Below are 25,496 nucleotides of genomic sequence, written 5' to 3'. Positions count from 1 at the left end.
GGAGGGAAACCGAGGCACGGAGCGAGGCAGCGACTCAGCCAGGGGCACCCCTGGGAGGCCTGACTTCCCCGGCTGTTTCCCTGCTCCGGGCCCGGGGCCTGCGAGGGCCTTGCTTTCCCTGGTCTGGCTCCAGCGGAGGGGCCAGTGCTCTCTGCATCGCCCCTACCTGGGGCGCGTGGGCGGGAGAGGCAGCCAGCCAGGCCCCGAGCGTTATCTTTGCTGGAGCGCCCGCCGCTGACCACAGGGCAGAGCTGACCGCTCCTGACTGAGCTGCGGCCTGCTCCTCGTGCCCTGCTGCCGGCTCGTCGTGCCAGCGCACGCGCCGGTGCACACGTTTGGCGCACGCGGGCGGGGGGGCTCTTGGACACCGGAGCGCATGGGCCAGGCATGCACTTCCAGGCTTCCACACGCGGGTACACGCCAACACGCATGGGCTTTGTGTGCACGCACGCAGACCAAGCCGTGCACCTGCTCGGGGGGGGCCCTCGCACGCGCTAGTGTGTGCTTACACGTGCACTAGTCCTTTGCTTTCCTCTTGCTCCTCCCAGGGACAGAGGCAGCATTAACCTGCTCTGGGGCTAGGGGAAGGCAGGTTCAGCGCAGGGGTGTGGTGTGCCTGAGGTCACAGTGCGGGGCTCTGAGCCTGGCGCGTTCCCAGCCTGGGCAGGCGGGGAGGCTCCTTTGGGAGCGCCGGGGCCCCGTTGTTCCCCTCCCCAAGGGGCAGCAGGCTCGGGAGGGAGACCAGTGCAGAGCCCCCCAGCCTGCCCCCCGCTTCCCGTGGCGTGTGGGAGCTTAGTGGCCGGACGCCCGCCGCTCCTTTGACGTGGCGCCTCCGTGCGCAGGGCCCCGGGGATTTGCCGCCCTCTAATGAGTCCTGAGCGCTGCTTTGTGCCGAGCAAAGTGGACATGAATCCGAAGCAGTAATCCGATTAGGGACAGTTCACACGGCCCCTTGTTCTCCACAGGCCGCCACAGAACTGGCCCCCCACCCCCGTGCTCCGGCCTGGCAAGCCGCAGCCAGGGCCAAGGCCCGGCTGACACCCCGCAGGACAGAGCGGCTGGCCCCCTGGGCTCCCCCAAGGCAGCAGTGCCCTAGGCACGCCCTGGGCGGGTGGGCAGAGGTCCTGCAAAGAGAGGCCAAGGAGGTAGTGCGGTCAAGTGGTTAGCGCAGGGAGGAGGATGCGGGCTCTGCGCAGGGCCTGGGGTCTAGTGGCTTAGGGCAGGAGGCCGGAACTCAGGTCTCAGCAGTGGGAAGGGAACCTAGTGGTTACAGCTGGTGTGGGAGAGCCCAGCTGGAACTCTGGGCTCTGAGCATGTATCTGAAAGGGGCGCCAGGGGAGTGTCCCGGCTCGGCAGGGTGAGGTCGCCGCCGGGCGGGGAAGGAGAGTGCCTGATGCCGCAGCTAGGAGGCCCAGTGGTTAGAGCTCTCCCCTTGGCCTCTGGTGACTTAGGGTTGAGTTGCAGGCTTCTGGAGCCTCAGATGCCCAGAGACAGGTAGGAGCTGACCTGCCGTTGTCATTCCGTGCCTCGGTTTCCCTGCCGTGCCTGGGAGGTTAAAGTCACCTTGGGGACGGGGCCAGAGCAGGGCCCGAACTAGACTGGGCTGTCCCAAAGCCTGCTGGGGAGCCAGAGAGAAGCGCTCTGCCGCAGCTGCATTTTCCCCGCGGGCGGGGCCCTCGGAATCGAGGCACCTTCTTCGGGCCTTTCTGTTGGGTCTCGCTGTCCCCCTCCGCTGCCTGAACCCCAGCCTGGCTTTTCTGTTCGGCCTGCAACCCCGTGTGCCCGGCCTCCTGGCGAGCCCGGCTGTTGGCAAGGGGAAAACGTTGGTAACTGGGGCAAACGGCTGCGGTTGCCCCTCCCCAGAGCTGGTTGCATTTCGGTGACTAGAAATGTGTCTGGATGAGAGAGAGGCCTAGTGGGTAGAGCACTGCGCAGGCAGTCAGAAGGCCCGTGTTCAATTCTCTGCTCTGCTGCTGGGGGACCTTGGCCGTGACCCCTACCCACCCGATGCCTCAGTTTCCCCCTCTGCGAAACAGGGCGGGGGTGCCTTTGGGAAGCTGTGGCGGAGCGCTGCCTTTCTGGGCGTGGGCCGAAACCCACCTCCCGCGCCGCTGGCCTGGTAGCCAGCCCTGCGAGCCGTGATTCACGCCGGCCTCTCTCCCTCTGCTTTGCTTCAGCGTCCACGTCTCCTTGTGGTTTCCTACTCCCCGTACCTCCCAGGCGCTGGGCGGTTTAACATTTCGTCTCCCGCCGACCCTGCAGTTTTCACGGGGGGGCTGGTTGGTTTGCGCGGCCGGAGGTTTGGAGGGGGACCAGGTATTGTACGAGTTGGAGGCCCCTTTGCGATCCGGCTGGCTTGTAAATCGCCCAGCTCACCTGGCTGACACATGCCTCGCTGCCGGGAGGGGGCCGGGGCTGGGGGCCTGGCTGTGGGTTGGGGCTGTTGTGCCTGGCCTGCGGCGGAGTGCGAATGGGAAGGAAGGGCCCCAGCTGCGGAGCTGGGAGCTGCCTGCTTTCCCTCGGCTTTGTCCTGCCTTGGCTCCGAGCTGGGCTGGAGTGAAGGGAGGGGCTGAGAGCAACAGGCCGGGGCGCTGGGACTCCCGGGTCCTCGGCCCAGCTCTGGGAGGGCAGTGGGCAGCAGTGGTTAGATCAGAGGGCCAGGCCTCCTGGGCTGCCTTTGGGGAGGGTCTAGCTCGGACTTTCTCATGTGACGGGCTTTTGTGGGCCCAGCGATGCCAGGAGGCAGGAGCTGGCTGGGCCCCCCCGTCCCACCGTCTGGCTGTTGGGAGGGGGAGCCGGAGATCAGGGCCAGGGGGACAGGCTGGGATTCTGGGGGCTGACTGAGGGGACCGGGCCAGGCTGGGGATGAGCAGACCGAGGGGCTGGGGTGCAGGCCGTGGGGATGAGGGCTCAGCGGGGGCAGGGCGGGGTGGCCGTCCAGGCAGCTGCTTTTGTAAATACGAGACCCCGGAGCAAAAGCTCTTGAGAGCCGCTCGGCTAGTGGCCTGCTGCCCGGACTGCAGGGGCGGGGAGGGGGGAAGCTGAGAGCCAGGACTCCTGGGTTCTCTTTCTGGCTCTGTCCTTGACAGGCCCCTGCCTCAGTTTCCCCTGCTGCCATAGCGGGCAATGGTGTTTTCAGGCCGTTGGGGGTGGGTGCTGAGCCCCCCAGGAGCCCAGAACTGCTGGTGTGGGAGGGGGTCAGTAGCCAATCGGGCACTGCCCGCACGGCGGCCAGCCCAGCACCCGCCCCCCTGAGGCTTGGCCCCCCTCCGTGCCGGAGGGAAGTCCTGGAACGTCCAGGGTTCTCTTGCCATGCCTGGCCCCTGATTGCCAGGCCTTGTGCCGCGAGGGCTGGGTCTGCTAACGAGCTCGCTCGCTCCTCTGGCTTAACGAGCGCCGAGGTTCCCCAGCCACTTAACCAGCCCTCTCGGTGATGGGCAGGGACACGCAGGACTGGCGAGCAGCATGTGGTCACAGTAGCCCGAGGGCGAGGGGGGAGGGGCTGGCTCTAGTCCCACTTGATGGGCTGCATGGGGGAGGGGCAGCTCTCTCCTGCCTCAGTTTCCCCGTTGTAAAACATGGATTCCCCGACCTGCCTCCCCACGAGTGTCAAGTACCCCCGGCCCTAGTGCCCAGTGCCTCCCAGTAGGGTCTGCTGTGGTGCTCGCCAGCACCCGGGCCCACGGAGCTACGGAGGCCCTTCCGTCTCGGTACGCCTGGCTCTGCGCGCGGCTGCCTCCAGCCAGGCCTGGCTGAGCCGCAGGGGCCAAGGGCAGGGCAGGCGGAGCGGTGGCTGGCTCGCCCGCTCCGGCAGTCGTCAGTGCCGGCCTGCCTGGGCGCATCCCTTCCCACCTCCGGCTAGGGCGCCGCGTCCCAGGTCACGGTGCCCCGGAGTCTGATGCCCCAGCCTCGCCCGCCACTGGCCTGCTCCTCTGCGGGGGACTGATGCCAGGCACCTGCCTTCTGCGCCTCTCCCAGCTCCACGGGGCTGCCCTGCCCGCCTCCCGGCCTGGCAACGCGCGGCACCGGCCTGGCAGCCGGCAGAGCCGCTTAGCCGGGCGGGGGCTGCTGCTCCCATGCTCCGGGGGCCCGGGGCCGGGCCGGGATGGGGGCTGCCGGCTTGCTCCTCTCGGTGGCCCGGCTGCGGGGCCAGCCTGGCTGCTGGGTTCAGCGCGGCTTATGAGCTCCGCCGGTCTCCTCCCGCTCCTTGCAGCACTTCAGTGCGGGGGCCGGACCGCTCTCCCCCTTCCTCACATGGGGAAACTGAGGCCCAGGGCAGTGACTTGCACGTGGCCACGCCCCAAATGGCCTCCCGCCCGCCTCTCTGAAGGGGGGAAGCAAGATTTGGGGCCCGCTGACTCCCAGCCCTGTGGCCTCACGGAGGTGGGTCTGGACGTGCTGCTAAGCCACCTTATGCACGGGGAAGCTTTCATGGGTCAGTCCCTGGGGGGCAAGTCCCCCCCCCAGCTCTCCTGGCATAGGCCCTGTTTTATGCCCCCCCCCCCCCCGGGAGCAATTCAGAGCAGCTGGATTTGCATATGCAAAGCAGGGCCCCCCTCTGCGAGCGCCCTATTGCGGGGGGCGCCTGAGTGAGGACCCAGGGTGCCGCCCAGCTGGGGTCTCCAGCGCCCCGCACCTGGACAGAGCTTTACTGAGCCCCTGGCCCCGCCCGGCGCGCTGGGGCTGCTTTGCCGCTGCGCCGGCCGGCCTGGTGCGGCGTCAGCCTTCCCCTTCGGTGCAGCCAGACGAGCCGGCCGGCCCGGTGCCAGGCGCCCGCCCCCCGGACACCCCAGCCGCCTCTGCTCCCGGGAGCCAGGAGCCGTGGCACGAGGGGCTGGCGCCTCGCTGGGGGGGCGGCCGCCATGATTCGCCTCCCTCCCTGCCTGGGGAGGGGTGGAGAGGGAGGCCCCCGTGCGGCTCCGTGTCAGTTTCCATGTTGTAATAACCCGGACGAAAGCCAGGCCCTGGCAGCCGGGGCTTGGGGATCGCTCGCCTGGCTTTTTCCGAGACGCTCCCCCAGCGGCCTTCCCGCGCTTGCGAGCACGGGTCGGAGCGTGTGGAGCGGAGCCGCCCGCGGCGAGCTGGAAAAGCCATTTGCCTGGGGTTTCCGAAATGGCCGGGCTCCGCCGCCCGCCTACCGAGCTCCCCCCTTCCCAGGCGGCCCCCTGCTCTGCGTGTGCTGGGCTGCTTTGGCACCGCTGTCCCGGCCTGCGGCTCGGGCTCTGGCTTCCTTTCCCGTCCGTTGCTTTGATGGGGCTGGAGGGTGGTTTGGTTTTTTAAAGTTACTCTGCAAAATTGGAGGTGCTGGGTTTTATCTTTGCTTTGGTTTTCGAACGCACCTTCTGCGAGCGAGATGCCCAGCGCCAGCTAGCGCCAGGCCCAGCGTCTCTCTCGGGACTCCGCCCCCTCCGCCCGCGCCCCCCACCCTGAGCCGCAAGCCCCCGGCTGCCCCAGCCCCGCATCTGGCCTGAGCAGGGACAGAGATCATGTCGGAAATCGCGTGAGGGTTTCTGTGTTGCACCCAAAGCGTCTGGGGCGGTTGGGACCCCACTCGGGGACGCGTTAACCAGGCCCGGTTCCTGTGCCAGAGCTGGTGGCAAATCTCAGGCTTCGAGCGGGGCACCGAGATGCCAGGGGTGCGGGCGAGTGGGGGAAGTTGGGGAAGCTGGCACCCAAGAGGCTGTCTCCCCTTGCTCTGGTGCCCCACGACTACCCTTCCCCCGCGAGGCGTCCGGCCCCCACTGGGCCCCAGCTGGGCCATGCGGGGGGGCTGATGGCGCAGGGGGAGCATTGGATGCTTTGGGCCCTGCCTCCCCCAAGGGGCTGCTGGCTTTGAGCAAAGCCCAGGCTTTATTTAGTCCCTGCCCGGAGAGCGGGGCTGGGGGGGAGAGGGGACTAGGGGTGAGAGGCGGGAATGGGGTGGAGTCGGGCTGGCCAGGCTGAGCGGGCTCCGGAGGCTCTGGCGTCCCAGAGGGACCCGTGGGCAGCGCCTGGCCCTGGTGCCGCAGTGGGCTGGGAAGCTGTTTAAAGCGACGGAGGCTGAGATTTAATGGGCGGGGCAGGCGGGGCCAGGTGAGCAGCCAGGGCCTGCATGGGCACCCTGCCCCGCAGTGGGGCGCCGGGGCCTGCCTCCCTGCCGGGCGAGGGGAGAATAGAGACCCCCTCCTATCTGCGGCGCACACCCCTCCAGGCATGGGCACAGTCGCTCGCATGCACCGTCGCAGGCACCCTCGCTCTCGCACACCGTCGCGGGCACCGTCACAGGCACCCTCGCTCTCGCACACCGTCGTGGGCACCGTCACAGGCACCCTCGCTCTCGCACACCGTCGTGGGCACCGTCACAGGCACCCTCGCTCTCGCACACCGTCGCAGGCACCCTCGCTCTCGCACACCGTTGCGGGCACCGTCGCAGGCACCCTCGCTCTCGCACACCGTTGCGGGCACCGTTGCAGGCACCCTCGCTCTCGCACACCGTCGCGGGCACCGTCACAGGCACCCTCGCTCTCGCACACCGTCGTGGGCACCGTCACAGGCACCCTCGCTCTCGCACACCGTCGCAGGCACCCTCGCTCTCGCACACCGTTGCGGGCACCGTCGCAGGCACCCTCGCTCTCGCACACCATCGCGGGCACCGTCACAGGCACCCTCGCTCTCGCACACCGTCGCAGGCACCCTCGCTCTCGCACACCGTCGCGGGCACCGTCGCAGGCACCCTTGCTCTCGCACACCGTCGCGGGCACCGTCACAGGCACCCTCGCTCTAGCACACCATCGCGGGCACCGTCGCAGGCACCCTCGCTCTCACACACCGTCGCGGGCACCATCGCAGGCACCCTCGCTCTCGCACACCGTCGCGGGCACCGTCACGGGCACCCTTGCTCTCGCACACCGTCGCGGGCACCGTCGCAGGCACCCTCGCTCTTGCACACCATTGCGGGCACCGTCGCGGGCACCGTCGCTCTTGCACACCGTCGCGGGCACCCTCGCTCTCGCACACCATCACGGGCACCGTCACAGGCATCCTCGCTCTCGCACACCATCACGGGCACCGTCACAGGCACCCTCAAACTCGCACACCATCGCGGGCACCGTCGCAAGCACCCTCGCTCTCGCACACCATCACGGGCACCGTCGCAAGCACCCTCGCTCTTGCACACCATCACGGGCACCGTCGCAGGCACCCTCGCTCTCGCACACCATTACAGGCACCACCGTTGCAGGGTCACACCTGCTGTGCACGGCGCACCATCACGGGCACCGTCGCAGGCACCCTCGCTCTCGCACACCGTCGCGGGCATCGTCGCAGACACCCTCAAACTCACACAGCGTCGCGGGCACCGTCACGGGCACCCTTGCTCTCGCACACCGTCGCGGGCACCGTCGCAGGCACCCTCGCTCTTGCACACCATTGCGGGCACCGTCGCAGGCACCGTCGCTCTTGCACACCGTCGCGGGCACCGTCGCGGGCATCCTCGCTCTCGCACACCATCACGGGCACCGTCACAGGCACCCTCAAACTCGCACACCATCGCGGGCACCGTCGCAAGCACCCTCGCTCTCGCACACCATCACGGGCACCGTCGCAAGCACCCTCGCTCTCGCACACCATCACGGGCACCGTCGCAGGCACCCTCGCTCTCGCACACCATTACAGGCACCACCGTTGCAGGGTCACACCTGCTGTGCACGGCGCACCATCACGGGCACCGTCGCAGGCACTCTCGCTCTCGCACGCCATCATGGGCACCACTGCGGGGTCACACCTGATGTGCGCACCATCATAGGGTCACACTTGCTTTCTTGCACACTGCTGTGGGCACTGTCCTACAGGATGCTGGCTCTTGCACGCACACGTGACACACGCAGTCACGCACAGCGACTTTCCTGCATACCCAGCCACACATAATCAAGCACAATTATTTGCACTTTTGCACACGCTGCTGTGTGGAGTGCGGGCCCGGCGGTGCCCTGTAACTGGGCACAGGCTCCGAGGAGTGGTAGCAGAGGCTGGTGAGTGGGGGGCGGGTCTGTGCTGGGAAGGGGGCGTGATGGGGCGGCTGGAAGAGCAGTCTGCTGCCCTTCATTCCCCCAGGCCTTTCCGTCCTGTGGCTTCTGAACAACACAGAGTTTGCAAAGTGATTTAAAATGTTATTTCAGGACATCTTGGCTCCTCCCCAGACCTGCCCCGTGGAAACTTGTTTTTGCGGTTACAGAGCTAGGAAAGATGCACACCCTGATTTTCCTCTGGGCTGAGGGGATGCGAAGACGGGCTCCCTTCCCCAGTGCGGGTGACGAATGCAGAGGCAAAAGGGCACCAGGTGTGGCCAGGAGGCATTTGGGGGGCCTGATTTCCCCCCAAGCGGGGAGGCAGAGGAAGGAAGTTAGGGTAGGGCTGGACAGCGAGGGAGGCTGGATTTGTGGTTACGGGGCTGGCCTGGGACCGGCGAGATCCTGGTTTAATTCCTCCTGTAACCCACCAGTGAGTGGATCTGGCCGTTCCCTCCCCCCACTCTACCAGGAGGCAGTGTGGTCTAGTGGATGGAGGAGCGGCCCTTTGGAGATCTGGCTCTGCTGGGCGACCTCGGGCAACTCATGCCCCCTTGTGCCTCAGTTTCCCCAATCGCAGCAAGAGGCCCCTGACCCTTCCCTCCTTTGTCAAGTGCTTTGAGAGCCACTGCTGAGCAGTGCAAGGTTATCCCTGGTGCCCTGAGCTCAGCCTAGCGCGAATCCCGAGCGGCCGGTGCCCTGACTCGAGGGTTGATGGTGGGTGTGACGGCGCGTTGGGGGTCCCCCGTCTCCTGCACCCCGAAATGGCACAAACAGACTGCACCAGCCGGTGGAATAGAGGAAGTTTATTGCCTCTCCAGGATACAGCGCAGCACAGATGTAATCTGGTCACAGAGCTGGGCTAGGATGCCTCAGGCCCCCTTGAGATGGGGGAGACTGGGCCCCTAAACTCCAGCCCCTTTCCCTAGGCTCTCCTCCATGCTCCCAGACAGCCACTAACTAACTCTCTTCCAGCCCTGCCCCCCAGCCAGGGCAGCATCCCCCTTCCTTTGTTCCTCTCCATGGGGGGTGTCTGGCCACTGGTTTGCATAGTGACTCATCCTGTTTTGCTGGGTCGTGGTACCCACGGCAGCCAGTGGGGGTTACCCCAGAGCCAGCAGCATAGAAACCAGCCAGGTCCCCCCACTACGTCACAATGGGTCTCCGGGGTGTTTGGCTTAAAACTTCGGCTCCCGGTAACATGCCAGTTCTTCGGCTTCCCCTGCAGGAGGGGAGGTCAGCGGGTGTCTCTAGCGCCCCCCCCGCGGTCCAGGACTCCGCGCTGCCTCCTTCCAGAGCCGCTCTCGTGATGCCCTGGGAGCCAGCCCCACAACGTGGTAGGTGTGAGGCTGGCAGTGCCGCGGTGGAGCCTCAAAGTGGGGGGGGGGACCTGGAGCTTCTGGCTTGCTTCTCCTCTGGCCATCCGCTGGGAAGCCCGGCTTCCGAGGCACCAGGCTCGAGATGGGCAGGATCTTCAGGGTCGGCTCCAGCGCTGGAGCCCTTCCCGTCCTCAGGCCCTGGGCTGGCCGGGCCGTTCTGCCGCGGGGCAGGCGTGCTTGAGATCCCGTCCCGCGTGCGCCAGGCGGCGGGGAAGAGGGAGGCGGGCGGCCGGCCTGGCTGCAGACCCCTCGGGCGGGGCGGGTGAGAGGAACGTGAGAGTGGGCACGGAGCCATGGCAATGTGACTTGGGCGCCGTCTCCCTCCCGCCGGGGAAGCGGTTCTTAGGAGGGCCCGTCCAATGCGGCGCGGAGCCCAGAGCCGGTCCGCGAGCCCACTGCTGAGCGCCAGGTCTGCCCGGCTAGCCATGCCCAGAGACGCCCGCGCTGCAGAGCAGCCCTTCCCGTCGCCCTTGTCTGCGGCAGGGCCGCAGGGAGCTGGTCGGGGGAACTCCTGCTCCCTGGCCCCCAGCCGGACGGAGCTGTCGGCCCGACCGTCGCGGCTGCTGCCTGCCCTCCCCCAGCCCCCCCTTCCGTGGCCCAGAGTCGCCCCGGCGCAGGCTTTGTCCCCTCCGCCGACCCGGGCCAGCGCCACCACGGTCGGAGACCCGGGCGGGCCCTGCTCTCTCTTTGTTCCCGCAGAGCTGGGACTGAGGCCTCGTCTCCCCGCCGAGCGTGGGTCAGCAGGCAGCCCTGCTCTTCCTCTGTCCTGCTCCCGCCTGCCCCACTCCTCTCGCCCAGCGGGAGGAAAAGCAGCATCCTCGCGGGCCTGGCAGAGGGCAGGTTTCCTTCCCCTCCGGCCGGCAGACCCGTTTGCTCTGTGTGTGTGTCTGTCTGTCCAGTGTGCACTGGGTACGTGCATGTGTGCGCACTGTGTGTGTGACTGCATGTGCATTGTGTATGTGCATGTGTGCACACTGTGTGTGTGTGCGTGCACTGCGTGTGTCTGCGTTTGAACTGTGTGTACGCAGGTGCGCGCACTGTGTCTGCATGGGTACTGTGTATGCGTGTGTGCACAATGTGTGTGTGTGTGTGTGTGCACTGCATATGTGTGTGTGAGCACACTGTGTGTCTGCGTGTGCACTGTGTCTGCGTGTACACTGTGTGTCTGTGTGTGCACTGTGTGTGTGCATGTGTGCACAATGTGTGTGTCTGCGTGTGCACTGTGTCTGCGTGTACACTGTGTGTCTGTGTGTGCACCGTGTATGTGCGTGCGTGCACACTGTGCGTGTCTGCGTGTGTACTGTGTGCGCGCGTGTGCACACTGTGTCTGCATGTGTGCACACTGTGCGTGTCTGTGTGTGCGCGTGTGCACACTGTGCGTGTCTGTGTGTGTGTACTGTGTGTGCGCGTGTGCACACTGTATCTGCATGTGTGCACACTGTGCGTGTCTGTGTGTGCGTGCGTGCACACTGTGCGTGTCTGTGTGTGCGCGTGTGCACACTGTGCGTGTCTGTGTGTGCGTGCGTGCACACTGTGCGTGTCTGTGTGTGCGCGTGTGCACACTGTGCGTGTCTGCGTGTGTGGTGGTCACCTCCAAGGAGAAGACCCAGACTCTCAGAGCCGAGGTGCTGCGCACCCTGCACTCAGCTGGCTAATCAGGGCCCCAAGTGTCGGGAATTTGTTCCTACTGAAAAGTGAAGCGAGTTGACTGTGAGAGACTTGAGGAGCAAAGAGGTTTGACGTGATTGGTTCCTGGGGACGGGGGAGGGGGATTTGCTCCGCAAAGACCAGATTTTGCACGTCGGGCGGGTCAGATCTTTGGGCCAAAACCATTTTTCTTCTCTGAAAAATGCAGATTTGGCACAAGTTCCGCTGGGTTTGCCACGTGTTTGTGTCCGAGCCCCCTAGAAAACGTGGTGGAAAAATCCCCAAATGCTTCAGTTTCTCAGGCTGCAGTTTGCTTCCATTTTCCTGTAACCCCCCCCCCCCCCCCCAAGTAAAAAGGCTGAAATCAGAATATTCCGTTGGAACGGAATGGACCCCCCAGCTGTTACAGACTCACTGGGTTAAGTGCCCTTGTTCCCACAGCCCCTCGGCACGTGGGACTGACCCAGGACCGAGCTGGGGGCCGGGGGTAACTGGCATAGAAAGGAGGTGGGGGGGTGGAAGGACACGCCTGGGACCGAAACTGACCAGCAATCAAAGCCCAGACCAGCCGGCCCAGCCTGGCGCGGCAGTGACGTGAGCAGCCTCGGCCGCGCCTGTTCTTCGTCTCGTGGTTTCGGTTCTCGGCCCGATCTCCCTCGCTGCGTGGTCGGGTGGAGAAACAGGGCCCTGCATTTGGCTGGATGCCCTGGGGCCGGCCGTTTACCTGAGCATCTGGCTCCAGGGGACGGTACCCACGTTAGAGGTCGTGTTCAGAATGGCAGTGCCTGAGGGATTTAGGAACCGCAAAGGAACGGTGTGCCTGAATCCCTTAGGCAGTCTGGGACCCCCCCCCCCCCGGGTGTGAAGAGCGCCCTGGTCTCCGCTCCCGGGGGCTGACTTTCCCAAAGCTGCGCGCGCTTCGACACCCAGCCCGGAGTGTCCTGTGGGAGCTAATGGGGCGGGGCAGTCTGGACACATCCATCCTGGACGGGAGCGGAGCTGTTCTGAGATGTCCCTGGGGCCCTTAGAAATCTGCTGGGGGCGCTGGTGCAGTTTCGGGGGGGTGCTGAGAGCCAGGGACCTGAACTGCAAACTCCGTGGGCAGGTGAAACCCCTTCAAGGCAGGGCCAGCTGCAGCCCCCCACACCCTAGTCCCAGCCCCCGGCGTGGGGGGAGGCCGGACAGCCACAACCTGACGAGTGACCGTTTGCCTAGCCCATAGGGCGGCCAGTCCGATTTGCTCCTGAGAGGAGGGGCTGGGATGCAGGACACGGGCTGGCCCCGGAGCTGCTGACCGACCCGGTTCCATCTGACACCAGTGGGAGCTGGGCCCCCCCGTTCCCCTCCAGCTGCTGGGGGTGCGATCCGGGGCCCATGGGACCGGTGCACCGGGCGGAGAGCGGACCGAGCAGCTGGGCTGGACAAATAGCCGCAGTGGCCTGGCACTGACACTGATGCACTTGGCAGGGCTCGGCGCCGGGCCGGGTCCCTCCTTCCCGGGGCTCGTGCGTGGCCGTGTCGCCGCTCCTTTCACTAGGCCCTGGGGGCCAGTCCGGTGGCTCGTTTAGGGCCAGTCCAGTGGCTCAGGCTGGTCTCCACTGGCCAGTCTGAACACTTCTTCCAGACCCCCCTACCCCGAGCTCACAGGCCCCCGTCCTGGGGATCTTGCTTGGGGCTTGAGCAAGAAGAAATGGGATGCTGGGTTTTTGCCTTGGAGAATTTGTGTCCCGTGTGCTGCCTGTGGCCCGTTGTCGGTGCTGCTGGGCCCTGCGAACTGAGGGCCGGGTCTCCTTGCTCCATGCGGGGGGCGGGAATACAGCTGCAGCTCTCACGAATTCGCCCTGGGAGCCGCTTGATCCTGCAGCGCACAGAGCGGCAGAGGCAGAAACGTGTGGCTGTGTGTGTATCCGTCTGTCGCAGGGTGTGTGTGTTGAGTCACACACAGTCAGTTACACTGTGTGTGTCTGTGTAGACTGATGGAGGGGGTTATCGCGGTGCGTGTGAGTGAGCCGTGTGTGGGATTGGGGGTATCTCTCCGTTGACCAGGGTGCGTGTACGTTGGACACGATCTCTGTGTGTGCTTTTCATTATAGACAACACTTGTTAGCAGTGGAGTGGTGTGTCTGCACCAGCGGTACGAGTACCCTCGGGGGCACTCGAGAGAGGTCGGGAGGGTACGTCAACACCACTGACACTGGGAGAAAACGGAATTTTTATTGTCAGTTTCACAGCGCTTTATTATTTTTGTACTTTTTACACCCAAAAATGTCATCGCCCGCCCGGCTACGATTAAGTTGCTTAAACAAATGTGTTGCAATGGTAGAAAAAAAAAGGGTGTGTCTGAAAACAGTAGGCACTGGGGGGACTTCGAATTTTTTATTAACGGGAGTCTTTATAAACGAAGGTTGAGAACCCCTGGTCTAGATCGTCCCTGACAGGCGTCTGTCCAACCTGCTTTTCCGTAGCTCCAGGGCTGGAGGGAAGCCGAGATAACGGCTTTCCTCTGGGCAAAGCAGGCCTGCCTGGATCCAGCCTCTGGAAGAAAATGGCGCAGAGGGTCCTCTTTGTAGGCTCAGCCTCAAGCCCCCCTCCCATCCCCCCCCCCCCCCCGCAGGTGTTGCTGCAGTTTTGGGGATCAGGCAGCTCGGGGCGGGTGGCCCCTGGAGCAGCCCGTTACAGCAGATCGGGAGGTGCTGCCTCTTGCAGGCACGGCCGCCCTGGGGACCCTTTGCTCTTGCTCCGTGCCAGCGCTGGGAGGGTGTCGCTCTGGCAGAGCTCGGGTTGCCCCCGGCCGACAGCTTGCCCCGCTGCTCGAGGAGCCCTCTGCCTCTTGACTGCACCCTGCCCGCGCCGCCCGGCTTCCTCGGGGACGGCACAAGCTGCTTTTGTAACACCCAGGGATTCCCCAAACCCTTACCCTGCCCACGCCCGACAGTGCCGGGGGTGCGAGATCCGACGTGGGCTGGAGGCCCGAGAGGAAGCTGCTGGCCTGGGCTCGGGGAGCCGGGCAGAGCTCCGGGGCAGGCGGCGGGACGATCCAGACACAATAATTCATCCCTGGGTGGCTCTTGAGCTGCTCTTGGGGCTTGGGGATCCCGGCTGGACCAGGTGGCCGGGTGCGGGGTGCTGGGCGCATTTGAAAGCGAGAGGGACGGGGGAGGGTGCTGGAGGGAAACAGGCTTGGGGGCACTGGGGGCTGTCAGGGTTGCTCCAGCCTTTGGGGGGGGGTTGGCAGCAGCCGGGGTGTTTCGCCCCATAATCGCGCGAGGAGGCGGGGGAGCGGCCCTGGTGAGAGCTGACAGCGTGCTGCCTGGGGGAGGCGACGTGCTGTTCCCTCCCTCCGTCTCTCCCTCGCCTCTTCCTTCCTTCCTTCCTTCCTTCCTCCCTCCCTCCCTCCCTTCCTTCCTTCCTTCCTTCCTTCCTTCCTTCCTTCCTTCCTTCCTTCCTCTCTTCTTTCTTCCTTTAACTGAAATGTTTTGTCCTTATTCAAACCATTCCCCCTGCCCCACCTAAGCACACAGTCAATACTTTGCTTCTCCACAACTTCCTGGCTGGGGCTGGATTGGCAAGGAAGGATTTGCAGGGGCTAGGAACAGCCCGGCGCAGAGGTCGGGGAGGGAGGGATCCGAGCCCCAGCACTGACCATGAGGAAAATGCACCCGGTTTTGTGGGGAAGAGGGCCACGTGCTGGCTGTGAGTGTGACTGCCTGTCGATCCCCCCCGGCGGAGAGCGGGACCGCGGGCGCTCTCTGACTCAGGTAGCCTGTGAGTTCCCCCTTGCTGCCCAGTGCGGGGGCACCGCGGGATTCCTTCCCTCCCGTCGATTGTGCACATCGCAGCCCCGGGCCTGGCTGGCTGTGGCCTGAAGGCCAGGGGCCGTTTGACTCAGCCGGGTCTCGGGGGAACGGCTCCCGCCCGGAGCGGGTCCATGCCTCGAGGCAGGGGACGTTGCTTCGTTCCCCGGAGCCGGGCCAGGGCTCCATGCGCGCGGTGCCCAGCTGGGGCTGTATCTCAGAGGCTTTGTTTGAGCAGGACAAAGGACCCGGTTCTGAGCTTAGCCGCACGGCCGCAAGTGTCACGCAGTCCTGCCGCCGGGCCTCCGGCTGGCCTCCAGTGAGCGGAGATCGGAGGCTCGGCCCCGGGGCTTGTGGGAGCAACGGGGCAGAACCCTTGGGGGGCAGTTGCTGTGAAGCCTGGGGGGTCTTCTTTGTGTCCCCGACTTGATAGTTTTAATCAGAGCCCCCCGGAGGGAGTGCCCCGTGGAGCGACGGCGCCGAGCGGCTGTGCCGATCCGAGCTGGGGCGGTGTGCAGCGTGCTCCGGCCGGGCGCAGTGCGGGAGGGCAAGGCCAGTAGAGATCTCTGGGTCCCCAGCGTCCCTTGGGGAGGGTCTGGGCCCGAGAGGCTTAGATACTGGCATCCCTTTGACTTTCAGCAGGGCTGGGGCTCCTAAATCCTCTAGGCTCTTTCCAAGAGCTCTTCTCGCACCCCTGGGGAGGTGGGCCCGGGAACGCCGGTCCCGCCTGGCTGAGTCAGAGCCACGGCTGGATTTGCGGTTCGTAAGCAGGGTTCCTCGGGGGTTCCAGGTCAGTAGGTGTCCGTGACTCTCCCTGAAGCGAAGCCGTGGCTCCGTGGCGCATACAGCCCGTCCCTCTGTCCTCTGCCGGGAATAATCCCGTATTCATCTTCCCAGCCCAGGCCCCAGTGGGGCCCTCGTCCTGGCTTGGTCCCCGAGGGCTTCCACGGCCGTTGAGCCGGACCCTCCGAGCTGTGTCGCCGCCCTTGGAGGACGGAGAGCGAACAGGGCAGGTTGCGGGGCTTTTGCAGCCCGCTGCTTGACGTTCGGGGCAGGTGTGTGCGGGGGGGGGGGGCAGCGAAATACCTCTGGGAAGCGTGGCCGACGGTGCTTGGCTCCGCTCAGCCGTGCTGCCCCGTACCAGGCGGGGGCCGTTCCCAGCCCGGAGCCTGCAGCTCTCAGGTTTTAGCTTCGGGCTGGGAGTTCCAGCCCCGACTCCCAGACCCCGGGCCCCTGCCTGCCCGCTGCAGAGCTCAGAGCGGCGCAAAGGCCACCGGACGCCCAGTTACAGAGAGGACCGGTCAGGACAAACGTCTGAAATAGCCCCGGGGGTGGGGCCCAATCCTGCACCCTGGGTATCAGTGGCAAAGCGCCTCCTGATTCCGTCAGCTGGGCACTGACCGTCTCTAGGCCCCGCTTCTGAGAGAACGTTTCAGGGGCCCCGCCAGGCCTCATGGGAGGAACTTCACAGCCATGGGGGGTCTCCAGGATCGGGCCCGCAGCTCCCCCAGCGGGGCCAGGGGGTGGGGATGTTCCAGTTTGAACCCAAAGGTGGTTTTCTCTGAAAAGGGCGATTTTGCCTCCCCTCCCTTCGGCGTCAAGCGCTGCCTGACGGCGAGCGCCTGGCGCGATTCGGGGGCTTTTTGTAGAACTGCTAGAATAGATTTTTTTTCTCTCTTAACAAAATGCTGGAGATAATTAAAGTGTGAGGAGTAAATTGCCCCTGCGCGTTCCTGTGGCATGCATTGTCTCCTCAGCCTCTACAACTTCTGCCCATTTTATCGCAGCCGGAGTTACAGCTCCAGCAACCTGGCAAACGCGAGCAAGGCCAGGCGTCCGTCTCCGGCGGCCTCCCGGTTCAGCCGCGCACTGGCGTCTGGCTGCGGGCTGCCGACGGCCCAGGCACACGGGACGGGCAGCCAGGTTTTTTACCCGCGTGCCCAGACTTTTTTTTGTGGGCTACGCGGGCAGAATATTAAACGAAAAGCCCCTGAAGTCCATCAGGGCTGCTGGCCAGCTCCCGGGCTGTCTTCCCTGCTCCGTGCGCTGCCTTTCAAAACGGTTTTTGAGGGGCGCCTCCGTGGCAGCTAAGATCTGAACTGCGCCCCCTCCCCCGTCACCAACACCCCCACTTCCCGGCAGCCCACACGCCCCATTCCCACTGCAGCGAGAGGGATCGGAAAAGGTCTCCCTTTGCGGAGCCGACCCTCCGTTTATCTTTCCAGGATCTGTCCGTGCGCCCTGTCGTTATTTGCATCGTGCGTAGTCAAATCTGCCTCAGACCTTCCTTGCCTTTTGTACCGCTGCGGAGTCGCTCCGTTCCCAGTCTTGGGGCGCAAGGGCAGGTGTGGGTGGGGTGAGCAGAGCCTGTTGCGAGGGAAACGACCCCGATGGAGCGGATAAAAGCGGGTCTGAGCCTGCTCTCAATGGACTCGCTCTGCATTCCTGTTCCTTTTCTGGGGAGCAAAGATGCAGAGGGGACAAGGATCTGCGGCGTGGGCTGGCTTTACAGAATAGTTGAAAATGAATCGAGATAAACGAGACTCTGCCCTCCCGTCCAAGCGGCTCCAGAATCTCCCCCTTTGTTACATTTCGGAAATCGACGGGCAGCTTTTCAGCGGCTTTGGGGGGCGTTGGAATATTTGCCTCCTGCTGGGTATTTTTATCAGAAAACATAATCTGACGGCAAGCTGGCAGTGGCTAGAAAGGAAGGCCCTTTGGTGTAAATCCGTCGGGTTTGGCTGGGGTTACGCCGGCGGCTTTGCCTCCTTGCATCAGTGGGTGGGAGACGTCTACCTCCCGGGTTTTCCTGAGCGCAGCACAAAGAACCAGCAAAATGCTGTTGTGTTTCCCCAAAGACCCCCCCTTCTCAAAGGTGCTGGCCTGGCTCTCGCCACCTGCGCCCCCCAAGGAGAGATTTGGGGGAGATGTTTCCTTCCAGCGCCATGCCTCGTGGTGGCTGTGAGCTTCCACTCGCCAAGCGGGTTCCTTTGCTTCGTTTTTACATAAATAAGAAACGTGTTTTGTGGTGAGAAGTCGCGATGGCGCAGGCGGCATTTTCCCGTCAGCGGTGCCCCCCACCCCCGAATGGGGGAGTGAATTTGGGAGCTTGTGGAGACAAAGGGTGGACAGAGCCCTAGAGAACCCGCTGCTGTGCCAGCTCCGCCAGGGTCCCTCAGTCCTGACCTCCGGGCCCCACGCCCCCGTCCCAGTCCTTCCAATCCTGAGCCCCACTTTGCCAGCTTGGCCAGTGCTCCCCAAGCTTGGCCCGCAGCCGGCTTACTGCTTTGATGCTGGACGCCCTCCTCCGCCCTGGCACGCCCATGACTCTTCCCTTCTGGGCACAACAGAACCCGCTGATCACCCAGCACTGGGGTCCCTCTCCACCCCCTCGGCGCCTTTCATTGACTGGGGCCGGAGGAGGGGTCAGGCAGACTCCTTCTCGCTGGTCGCTAGCACAGGGCTTCCCGCGGCCTGCGACAGTCACCCAGGGCTTCCTGCAGCCGCTCCCTGCTCAGAGCCGCCTGTCCTGTGGGCTGCAGCGAGAGCCAGAGCCCCCAACAGGCGGCTTAGCTGGGGGCACTTTGCTGCAGTTCTTGCCTCTGTGAGGTCAGAGAGGCGAAGGCAGGTTTCCATAGCAGCCTTTGCAGGTGCCAGGGGAAACTTCTTCGGCGCCTTTATCCGGTTGCTGGCAGGGCCCAAGTGGCGATGATGCTCCGGGGAATTGGGTCCCAGGCCACGGAAACCTCCGATTTCCCTTCTGCCTGGTGGTTCCCTCAGCTCCCCGGGAGCGATTCCTGCTGGCCGCAGGCTCGCTGGGAGCAGCCAGACGTGTGCGTGCCCCTGGGCGGGTTTGAGACCCCCCGCCCCGAGCGGCCGCGTACGGAGCCCTGTCACTTGTCAGCTTGCTGCCTGCGGGGCCCGATCCTGCGGTGCCGTGCGTTTGGGCTGGGCGTGGGACGCAGAGCCGGGGCCAGCGGGTGGCGAGCCAAACTCTGCCTCCGTCCGAAATCCGGTGGGTTGGTTTTGCAAAACTCGGGTGCAGCGCCATTTCCAGAACTCTGGCTTCTTCCCTACGTTTGCCGCCCCGCGCTTGGCTGGGCGTTCAAATCCTTTACTGTTCTGTTAAAGTTTAGAGCAAACGGGGCAGTGGGACCCGCCGCTCTTTCCCCTCCACTTTGGCGGTTGCTTTTCGCTGTTGCCAACAGTTGCACAGAGGAAAAAAAAACCATTCAGTCCCCTGCAAATCAGCCCTTTCCTTTGATGCTATATTTGCCGATCTCCCTGCACAAATCTATCCTGTGCCGCTACTTTATTTCCCCTTCTACAGCTCTCGGCGTTGTTTGTGTTCTCTGCTCAGACAGGAAAAAATATTTGAATGCAGGCTCCTTTTTTTTGCAAATAGAAAACTGAAAGAGCTAGTGAACCATGATTCAAGTGTCTGAGGGGAGCCTCTTTCTTTCTTAGCATTAATTAACTCAAGTTCGTTAGGACATTGAGTCTGCTGCACAGTTTTCTCTTGTGCGGACTAAATCGGGTCAGAGAGGGAAAATCGTAGCAAGCAAACACTTTGTGTCGGAGCAGAAGAATGCCGAGAGAAAACAGAGCGATATCATGATTGCACGGCTGCATATTTGCATGCGTGGGGTTTCCTAGAGATATATTTGTGCGGGGGGGGGGTCCGTATCGGGAGGATAGAAATGCCCCTGCCGCCTCGTCCTAGACTCTGGCTTTTGACTAGCGCCGGGGAAGCGGAGGGTCAGAGCAGGCGGGGAGAGAAAGAAAGATGCTGTCCCCGCAGCCTGTGCCAGCCGAGCTCGGGGAGGGCCGGTTTTGCACTAAGCTGGCGGCTGACTGAGCAGGAAAAAGATTTGTTCGCTTTTAAGCTGGGGAGGCCACGGCCTCTGGGTGCACGCAGGGCGGGGAGACCAAGGCACAAAGATTCCAGCCCGGAGCCCCCGGAAGGCGGTCGAAGAGACTGTCCGTGCCCCTTCCCCGGCCGGCCGGGGCAGGTGTTGTGCGCTGCAGACGGGAGAGGAAGAACGCCACGTTCCTCGGCCAAACCCCCGTGCGCCTGCAAAACTTTGGCCCCGATTTCTTCTCTCCCTGTCGCAACAGGCGCAAGCCCCGGGCGGGTGCCGGCGACAGTTATGTGCTATTCATTCCCTAGGGCAAGAGTTTGCCAGGGTGCCAGGGCCTGTTCCTATGGCAACGCCGGGAAAGCTTGACACGCCGCTGCTGGAAACGAGAGCCCCCAAATGAAAAGCGTGGGGGGGGGGGAGATAAGATCAGGAGTCGGAAAGTTTGACTTGGAGTTAGGAAAGCTCCTCAACTGTCCCTCAGGCCTCGGAGCGGATTGAAAAACATCCCACCGAGTGAACGGATTCCAGGTTCGGCAGGTGCGCGATGGGCTCCGCTGGGGGTGCAGCCCCCACCCCAGTGTGTCTGCATGTCAGGGGCCCGGCCTGCGGGGGCATGGCCAGCCAGACGGGCACAGGCACCCGGCCAGGTCTGGGTGCGCAGTCGGGTGATTTTCCCTGCGTTTCTCTTTCCTCCCTGCCCGCCTCGGCCTCCTCCCCAGGCCTTCTCTTCCCCCCGAAATCCCGCCCGGGCCTTCCTCCTTTCCAGTCGCTTCGGCTCTGTTGCTTTGCCGTCCCGGCGAGGGGCACGTCTGATCCACCGCCCCCTGCGGCTCTCGCTGCCGGGCGCTGGTGCACAGAACCCAGCGCCCCGGCCCGCCGCTCGAGAGCCCTGCCTGGCCATGGTGTACTGCCCCCTCGTGGGTGCCCCCCCACCCTCGTGGGAAGACGGTGTCCCTCGGGCCCAGCTCAGCCGTGGGCCGGGGATGGGACTGTGCTCAGACAGGTGCGTTGGTATCTCTGCCGCCGGGCTCCCGTGCGGCCGGAGGATGGGCAGAGCCCACAGGGAGAGCAGCCGCCGCCGCGCATTCGCCTGCCCGGCTCCTGCCGCATGGAGCCGGCCTGTTCCCGGCGCGTGGCGGCTTGGTGCTCTCCCGGACTCACTCGAAGGGGGGCCCTGGCCAGCCCTGTGGGTGCCAGCCCTGCCCGCCTGGGCCCAGTCCCACCGTTGCTCGAGCAGGCGGCGATTTGCAGCAAGCCCACCTGAGCACCCTCCGAAAACCCGCTTTAACCCTGTTCCCCATTTGCTTTTCCCTCTCTCCTCCCTCCCCGCGGTGGCCTTGCCCTCCACGCGCTTCCGCTGCCTTTCCCCTTGCCTGGGTGTTCGCCTTCCCCCTGCGGCCCCCCCTTCTGACTTTGTAGTTCCAGCGCGCTCCCCCCAGCTGTTTCGTTTCCATTTGATGGTCCCCCCAAAACCCCCCGTGTGCCGGCGCCCTGCCCTCCTCCGGGGTGCCCGCTACCCGCTGCCCGTCTGCGTGTGGTTTGGATCGGAACGGTCGTTGTTTCCTTATGGGAACCATCCCGGGGGCGGGGAAGGATCCCCCCACAAGCAAATCCCTCGCCGAAAGTGAAAGTTCAGCCTTCGGGTCTAAACCCTGGAGACTCGAACTCCGAATCGTCCCTTCTGGGAGCGAATCCTCCCTCCCTCGTCTTCCCCCTTCCTCTTTCACTTTCACTTTTTTCTTCTCTCTCTCTCTCCGCTCTCCCTTTTCTTTGCAACTTCCCCCCCCACCCCCTGGACTCGGCTTTCGTGCCTTCATGGCACCAGTCCAAATTCCCTCCCCCGCCTCGCGGATGGAGGAGAGCAGGCAGGCACAGGTATTTTGTCTCCCCTAACAAAGCGGGGGGGGGGTGGTGCGGGGGGGGACCAGTCACCTTTGTGTGGCTCCCCGTGGGGCGTGCCCCCCGGACGGGGCTGGCCACAGGTATAAATGCAGGCAGGCCCGAACGGCCCCGAGCAGCGGAGGGCAGTGGGGAACCGTGGCTTCCTCGTGCGCGGTGTGCAAGGGGCGGATCGGAGCCTGGGGACAGCACAGCCCTGCTCGCCTGGGCTGTGGCTAGGTTTGGGATTGGGGGCGGGGGGGAGCCGGGGAAATGACAGCCGTCGCCCCCCACCTCGGCCCTCCCCCACCATCCCCGCTCGCGCTTCCTTGGCAGCCTGCTCGGGAGCTGGAGAGCTGGCAGCAGGGCCTGGGCCTGCCTGCGGGCGTCGGGGATAGAGCCGCGGCAGGCTAGCCGGTGGGCCGGGCCCGCGCTCCCGATCGCCGCAGCTCGGCCAGGCCAGCCGGCACCTGGGCGCAGGGCTCCCGGCGGGTAGGGATGCTGCGGTACTACGGCGACGGCGGGCGCGTAAGTGCCTGGATGGGCAGATTGGGGGCATGGCTGGGGGGTCGGGACCAGTCCTCCCGCTTTGGGTAAAAGCTGCCATTTCAGTCCCCCTTGCCTCGGCTCTGCGCCCCTGGAAAGCCGGGATTTCTCAGCCGCGGGCTGCCGGGGGTACAGCCAGAAATGCCTGCAAGTCAGGGCCGCTTTCTCCCCTGGCGTTCTCTCCTCTCTCCTTCCCCCTTCTCCTTCTCTCCTCCACTTCCTCCGTCTTCCTGTTTCCTTTCTCTTTTCAGTCCCTTCTCGGGCCGCGGGTTTCCCCCTTCCCTTCCCTCCCTCCCACCCCCTTTTCTTTCTCTCCTTCCTCCTCTCTCATCCCCTTTTTCTCGCCTTTCCTGGCTCCCCTTCCTCCCTTTCTCTCCCACTTTCTCCTGCTTTCGCTGTCGGGTTTTCTACTCGATGCAGCTGAGCGTGCGGCACGGACAATAGCCGAAAAATAAATAGTCATGCTTTGCACAGAGGCAGTGTCGGGAGGGCTCGCCTGGAGAAGGGGACTTTAAAAGTATCCTAACTTCGCACCCCTTTGTCCGTCCCCCAAAATAAGATTTTTTTTTTTGGCTTCCTAGGATATTTTAAAAAAAGTCAATCGGCCCCTTTAGCGACCGGGTCTGTGTGCTAACATTGGCAAGCCGCGTTGCCACCCATTCTAGCGCTTACCCGCGGGGATCAGGGGGAGGCGGGAAGTCAGTCGGCATCTCTTTTTTTAAAACATTTTTGTTTGGAAAAAAGAATCACCCAAGTTGGCAGGGACAGGCCAGGCCGGGAGGCCTGGGGCAAATCCTTGATGACTGTCGAATTGGGCCCTCGGTTAGGAGGCAAAAAAAAAAAAATCTTTGCCGTGATGGTGTTTTTCTGTGCGGTTGGGAATGGGCAGGGTTTGAAACTGACGATTCTGCCGCTTAGAAAAAAGTCTCCGCGGCTTTAATCTGAACCGTGTGTGGGGGGGGGGAGGGGGGAGGTGCAGATTTGGAACGAAATCTTCTGTCCTTTTTTATAAATAGACAGAGAGAGAGAGAATGCGGGAACGAGGGACAGGGAAAGAGAGAACAGCTGCTTTTTCCAAGGCCTTGTGGGACTGCCTGGGTTGGGTTTTTTTTGGTTGTTGGGGTGGGGGTGGGGGTGGGGGGGTGGAGAATGGAGTTTTTTATTTATTTAGCAATTTTGTGCCAGTCTCCCGCACTCCGAACATCCAGCGCCCGAGGAAAAAAAATGAATCGTGGCTGGACTTTGCTTATTCATTAGATATAAACTTGTCGATTTGGCAAATTGTTTTCAGTCTCTTAACTGCACAGTCTCTGTGCCACCGGCCCCCCCCAATCCAACCCCCCCAGTTTCTGCTCCGCCAACCCTCCCCCCCGCCTCCCTTTCGCTTTGATGCAGCCATTGGCTGGTCTGGAAATGTGTCTGCTTGCCAAATACGTGAATCCTTCCTCTCTCTTTCGCTGGCATTGGCACAGGCGAATGGTTGGGGACCGAGCATGAAAGGAGCGAGCGAGCGAGTTTCGGATGGAAAAGGGAAAAGGGGGGTGGAAGGGAGGAAAACAACAACAAAACCCCCCAAAACCAAAACAAAACCCAGCCCCAACGCCTGAGCACTTTGGGTCCTGCCAGCGGCGGAGCACAGTCGGTTCCAGCGCGGCGTCCGCCCCTTCCCCTAGGCCTGCGCTCGCCCTCCGCCCGGGCGGAGGGACCCGCAGCTAACTTGGCATCTTGGCGCCGCTGCCAGCACCGCAAAGCCCTCCCCCCCTTTCTGCCGCTCCTCTCCCTCTCTCTGGGTTTTCTTCCTTCCTTCCTTCCTTCCTCCCTCTGTTTGTCTTTTTTTTTCTGGAGGGGCCGTTTGGGAAATATATTTATTTTGACCTGCCGCGGGGTTTCTCAGTTAGAGTATTGGGGTTCTACAGATCCATCACGCTGTGCCCCACACCTCCAGCTCCAGCCTCCTTCCGCCCCTCCCCTATTTCCATCCTTCCTGCCCCCCATTTTTAAAAAATTCCCTATTCCCTCCACAAGCGAGAACTCCCCCAAGCAAGCACCCCCATTCCTCCCCCCCTTTCTCCTCCCTTTAAAATTTCTACCTTCCCTCCTCCTTGTCCCCTCCTCCCCCTCCGGCTCACAGCCCCCACCTCCTCTTCCCTCCCCCCTCCCCCCGCAACTCGGTTGAGTCCAGAATTTCCGAATCGGGGGCTTAGCTTTGCCGGAATGAGACGGAGCAATGGTAATTATGGTGCTTTTTGTCATATTTCGTTTGGGGGGAGGCAGCTTGAGGAAGAGCAGATCTTCCAAACGAAAACACTCCCCCACCTGCCGGTGAAGAGGTTAACCCGAGACTCAAAGTACAGTGGGGGGGCAGGTCAGGACGGGGGCCAATTTTGTCTTTAACCCCAGGGCCAGCAGTGGAAAAGTAGCAGAGTTTCGAGTGGCGAGTTCCAAGGGGTGAATCGTCTTTTGCCTTTTTGCAGCCGTGGGAGGGGAAGGCAGAAGATGGGAAAGATTTCAGAGAAAATCAACTTCCACCGCTGGCCCAGCTCTTCCGGGCCGGTCTCGTGTGGCAGGCTGGGTCGGTCGCCTTTCTCAGGGCTGAGAGCCTCGTGCCGCGCGACGCGACCGGCCAGGGGAAGTGGTGAAAAACTCGCGGTCCTTCGATTCCTCGTTCTAACCTTTCCCCCTCCTCTTTTGTGTTGTCCCCTCTTTTCCCCCTCTCCCACCCCCCGTAGGATGAATTCCACCCGTTCATTGAAGCTCTCCTCCCTCATGTGCGGGCCTTCTCCTACACATGGTTCAACCTGCAAGCCAGGAAGCGCAAGTACTTCAAGAAGCACGAGAAGCGGATGTCCAAGGATGAGGAGCGCGCCGTGAAGGATGAGCTGCTGGGGGAAAAGCCAGAGATCAAGCAGAAATGGGCATCGCGGCTGCTGGCCAAGCTCCGCAAAGACATCCGCCCTGAGTTCCGGGAGGATTTTGTCCTGACCATCACCGGTAAGAAAGCGCCGTGCTGCGTCCTCTCCAACCCGGACCAGAAGGGCAAAATCCGCAGGATTGACTGCCTGAGGCAGGCCGACAAGGTGTGGAGACTGGATCTTGTAATGGTCATCTTGTTCAAAGGGATCCCGCTCGAAAGTACTGACGGGGAGCGGTTGTACAAATCCCCGCAGTGCTCCAACCCGGGCCTCTGTGTCCAGCCGCACCACATTGGAGTCACAATTAAAGAACTGGATCTTTACTTGGCGTATTTTGTTCACACTCCTGGTAAGTCTGCTTCCCACAACCGGTCCCCATCACTGCTACTTGTTCTGGTGTTGAATTTCCCCAGGGATCTGGCTGGTTCCTTCT

General features: G+C 63.4%; 1 protein-coding gene across 11 annotated transcripts in view; it reads left to right on the top strand.

The window, feature by feature from the left end:
- Positions 1-25,496, top strand: part of NFIX (nuclear factor I X) — a 200,999-nt gene that overhangs the window by 91,576 nt on the left and 83,927 nt on the right. For 5 of the 11 annotated variants that reach the window (XM_075902367.1, XM_075902363.1, XM_075902365.1 and 2 more), the window contains one exon: positions 24,881-25,412. In XM_075902367.1, the coding sequence (XP_075758482.1) occupies positions 24,881-25,412 (532 nt within the window). Of the gene's footprint in view, positions 1-21,487; positions 21,603-21,780; positions 22,134-24,222; positions 24,382-24,880; positions 25,413-25,496 lie in introns of those variants that run through there. The other 6 variants (XM_075902361.1, XM_075902359.1, XM_075902369.1 and 3 more) reach the window with 6 other exon arrangements.

This window comes from Pelodiscus sinensis, chromosome 19 (genome assembly GCF_049634645.1).
Source record: "Pelodiscus sinensis isolate JC-2024 chromosome 19, ASM4963464v1, whole genome shotgun sequence".
Classification (NCBI taxonomy): domain Eukaryota; kingdom Metazoa; phylum Chordata; order Testudines; family Trionychidae; genus Pelodiscus; species Pelodiscus sinensis.
The sequence above is the reverse complement of the archived record's forward strand: the minus strand, read 5'-3'. Positions and strand labels throughout refer to the sequence as shown.